This window comes from Cynoglossus semilaevis, chromosome 17 (assembly GCF_000523025.1).
Source record: "Cynoglossus semilaevis isolate Cse_v1.0 chromosome 17, Cse_v1.0, whole genome shotgun sequence".
Lineage (NCBI taxonomy): Eukaryota > Metazoa > Chordata > Actinopteri > Pleuronectiformes > Cynoglossidae > Cynoglossus > Cynoglossus semilaevis.
Genome location: NC_024323.1, coordinates 15,820,676 through 15,823,893, shown reverse-complemented (window position 1 = coordinate 15,823,893; position 3,218 = coordinate 15,820,676). Strand labels below are relative to the sequence as shown.

General features: G+C 56.7%; 1 protein-coding gene across 1 annotated transcript in view; it reads left to right on the top strand.

Moving 5' to 3' along the window:
* LOC103393676 (volume-regulated anion channel subunit LRRC8D) overlaps positions 1-3,218 on the top strand; it is a 5,627-nt gene that overhangs the window by 1,553 nt on the left and 856 nt on the right. The window contains exons 4-7 of the mRNA XM_025064574.1: positions 674-1,207; positions 1,556-1,806; positions 1,883-2,242; positions 2,320-3,216. Of these exons, the coding sequence (XP_024920342.1) occupies positions 674-1,207; positions 1,556-1,806; positions 1,883-2,242; positions 2,320-3,216 (2,042 nt within the window). The remainder of the gene's footprint in view (positions 1-673; positions 1,208-1,555; positions 1,807-1,882; positions 2,243-2,319; positions 3,217-3,218) is intronic.

Below are 3,218 nucleotides of genomic sequence, written 5' to 3'. Positions count from 1 at the left end.
GTGTCCGTCCATCATCCATCCATCTGTCTGTCCATCCATCTGTCTGTCCGTCCATCTGTCCATCCATCCATCTGTCTGTCCATCCGTCCGTCTGTCCATCTGTCTGTCTGTCCATCCGTCCGTCTGTCCATCTGTCTGTCTGTCCATCCGTCCGTCTGTCCATCTGTCTGTCTGTCCATCCATCTGTCTGTCCATCCATCTGTCTGTCCGTCCATCCATCCATCTGTCTGTCCATCCATCTGTCTGTCCATCCATCCATCCGTCTGTCCATCCATCCGTCTGTCCGTCCATCCATCCATCCATCTGTCCATCCATCCATCCGTCTGTCCATCCATCCGTCTGTCCGTCCATCCATCCATCCATCTGTCCGTCCATCCATCCATCTGTCCGTCCATCCGTCCATCCATCCATCTGTCTGTCCATCCATCTGTCTGTCCGTCCATCCATCCATCTGTCTGTCCATCCATCCGTCTGTCCGTCCGTTCATCCATCTGTCTGTCCGTCCATCCATCCGTCTGTCCGTCCGTTCATCCATCTGTCTGTCCGTCCATCCATCCATCTGTCTGTCCGTCCATCCATCCATCTGTCTGTCCATCCATCCGTCTGTCCGTCCGTCCATCCATCCATCTGTCCATCCATCCATCCGTCTTTCCGTCCATCCGTCCGTCCGTAGGTCTGCTACCACCAGGCCTTGCCTGCGTCTTCCCGCTTCTTCCCCTACCTAGCCTTGCTTCAGTCCCTCGTCCTTCTTGCCGTGGGCTCCTTCTGGCTCCACCTCCCCCACACCTCTGCCCGCGTCGAACACTTCCTGACCATCTTGGCCAAGTGCTGCGAGTCTCCCTGGACGTCCCAGGTCCTGTGCCACGCTGCCCAGCAGGAGAACATCCCAGATGAGAAGGTGTCTCCTTCCTATTTGTCTTCACCTCCAGGAGAGTCCACGCGGTGTCTGAGCACAGCCTCAGTGAGGGACACAGGAAGTCCACTTCTGAAAAGGTCCAACAGTTTGACCTCCAGCAGTCCTCCACGCCCTTCTTCACGCTCCTCTACCTCCACAGTTTGGTCCACATCACTCCACCCCAGGGCGTGGCCTCCTGGGTCCAGGAAAATGATCAGTCTGGAGAAAAGTGACGGGGAGGAGACCAGGGCGCTGCTGGAGAGGGTCAGGAAGTTTAGGGCCCACTGTGAGGGGTCATCTGTCATCCATCAGGTAGGTCCTCCTCCAGTCTGGAGACCAGTACAGGTGTATGTGGGTGATGGTTCTCCACACTCGTACAGGTGTATGTGTGTGATGATTCTCCACACTCGTACAGGTGTATGTGTGTGATGATTCTCCACACTCGTACAGGTGTATGTGTGTGATGATTCTCCACACTCGTACAGGTGTATGTGTGTGATGATTCTCCACACTCGTACAGGTGTATGTGTGTGATGATTCTCCACACTCGTACAGGTGTATGTGTGTGATGATTCTCCACACTCGTACAGGTGTATGTGTGTGATGATTCTCCACACTCGTACAGGTGTATGTGTGTGATGATTCTCCACACTCGTACAGGTGTATGTGTCTCAGACCGTTCTCAAACTGCTGCTGGTGACGGTGATCCTGGGCTACACCGCTCCTCTGGTCAACCAGCTGACCTTCACCCACACCTGTCGCCCTGAGGAGCAGGCTCTGGTGGCCTACGGCAGCTTTGAGTGTGTGCACGTCTTCTCCTCGCTTCTACACAAGCTGCTGGCGACCTACGTGACCCTGCTGGGGTTCTACGGCCTCTTCAACGTCTACGCTCTGGGCTGGATCTCTCACAGGTTCTGAAACTTCAGAAACGTTTTGGTTTTCTTAAATGGAGCCATGTTTGACCATGTGGTCGGTGTTTTTGTGCAGCTCTTTGCAGCAGTACTCCCTCCGCTCACTCAGAGATGTTCCAGACCTGAGGAACGACCTGGCCTTCCTCTGCCACATGTTGGACCACTACAGCCCTCTGCTTCTTCAGCGTCTCTCGGTGTTTTTGTCACCGCTCAGCGAGAGCGGGCTGCCGGAGGAAACGTTTGAGCAGCGTTGGAGCCAAGAAAGGCTGCGGGCCATGAGCAGAGTGGATGCGGGGGGGTGCTCCAGACTGCAGCTGGTGGGACTGCCTCACCTTCCTCCCGCTCTCTTCACCCTGAACCAGCTTCAGGTCCTTGAACTGGAGCTCATGAAACAGGCCAGGTTCACGGCACGGGCGGCCGACATGAGCTCCCTGAGGTGAGGCTTCTGACCTTCAGGTTCTGCTTCTGACCAAACTGTCGATTCGTGTGACTGACCTGTGGTTTCTACACCAGAGAACTCCACCTCGTCCACTGCACAGCCGCTGCGGATCCCAGTGTTCTGGGAGTTCTCCGGGAACGTCTGGAAGTCCTTCACCTCACGTTCGCTCGGCCGTCACAGATCCCCAGCTGGGTCCTGTCCCTTCACAGCCTGCACCAGCTCCACCTCACCGGTCGCCTCGGCGGTGAGGGTGGCGTCGGGCGCAGCTGGGCGGTCGGCAGCCTCCGCCAACTGCATCACCTGCGTGTATTGGTCGTCCGAGGAATGCTGCCGCGGATCCCCGGAGAGCTGTGCCATGTGGCCGGCAGCTTGGTCAGGCTGGAGATCCACAACGAAGGTGTCCGACTGCTGGTGCTGACAGCACTGAAGCGAATGGTGGGACTGACGGAGCTGCTGCTGCAGGACTGCCGGCTGGAGCGTCTGCCCTCTGCACTCCTGTCACTGACCAGGCTGCAGACACTCGACCTGCAACATAACAGTTTAACAACTCTGGAGGAGCTGCTCAGTCTGGCTCACCTGCAGCATCTGTCCTGTCTCAGACTTGCCTATAATCACGTTCGAGTGCTGCCACCTACTGTTGGGGTTCTTCGTGGTCTAGAAATCCTAGACCTGTCAAACAACCAGATCCACAGCCTTCCTCCAGCGCTCTTCACTCTTCGCCACCTTCGACGACTTCTGCTCGCTGGCAACCTGGTGGAGGAGCTGCCGCCACAAATAAAGGCGCTGCGCCTGCTCTCAGAGCTGGACCTGAGTGGAAACAGGCTGGAGAAGTTACCCTCAGAGCTGTTCAGCTGCCTGGGGCTGCGAACCCTTAATGTGGCGCACAACTCTCTGAGGTCATTACCGGGGGCCATTTCAGCGTTAGGTCAGCTGTGCAGGTTGGACCTGCGCACAAATAGTCTGGAAGGACTGC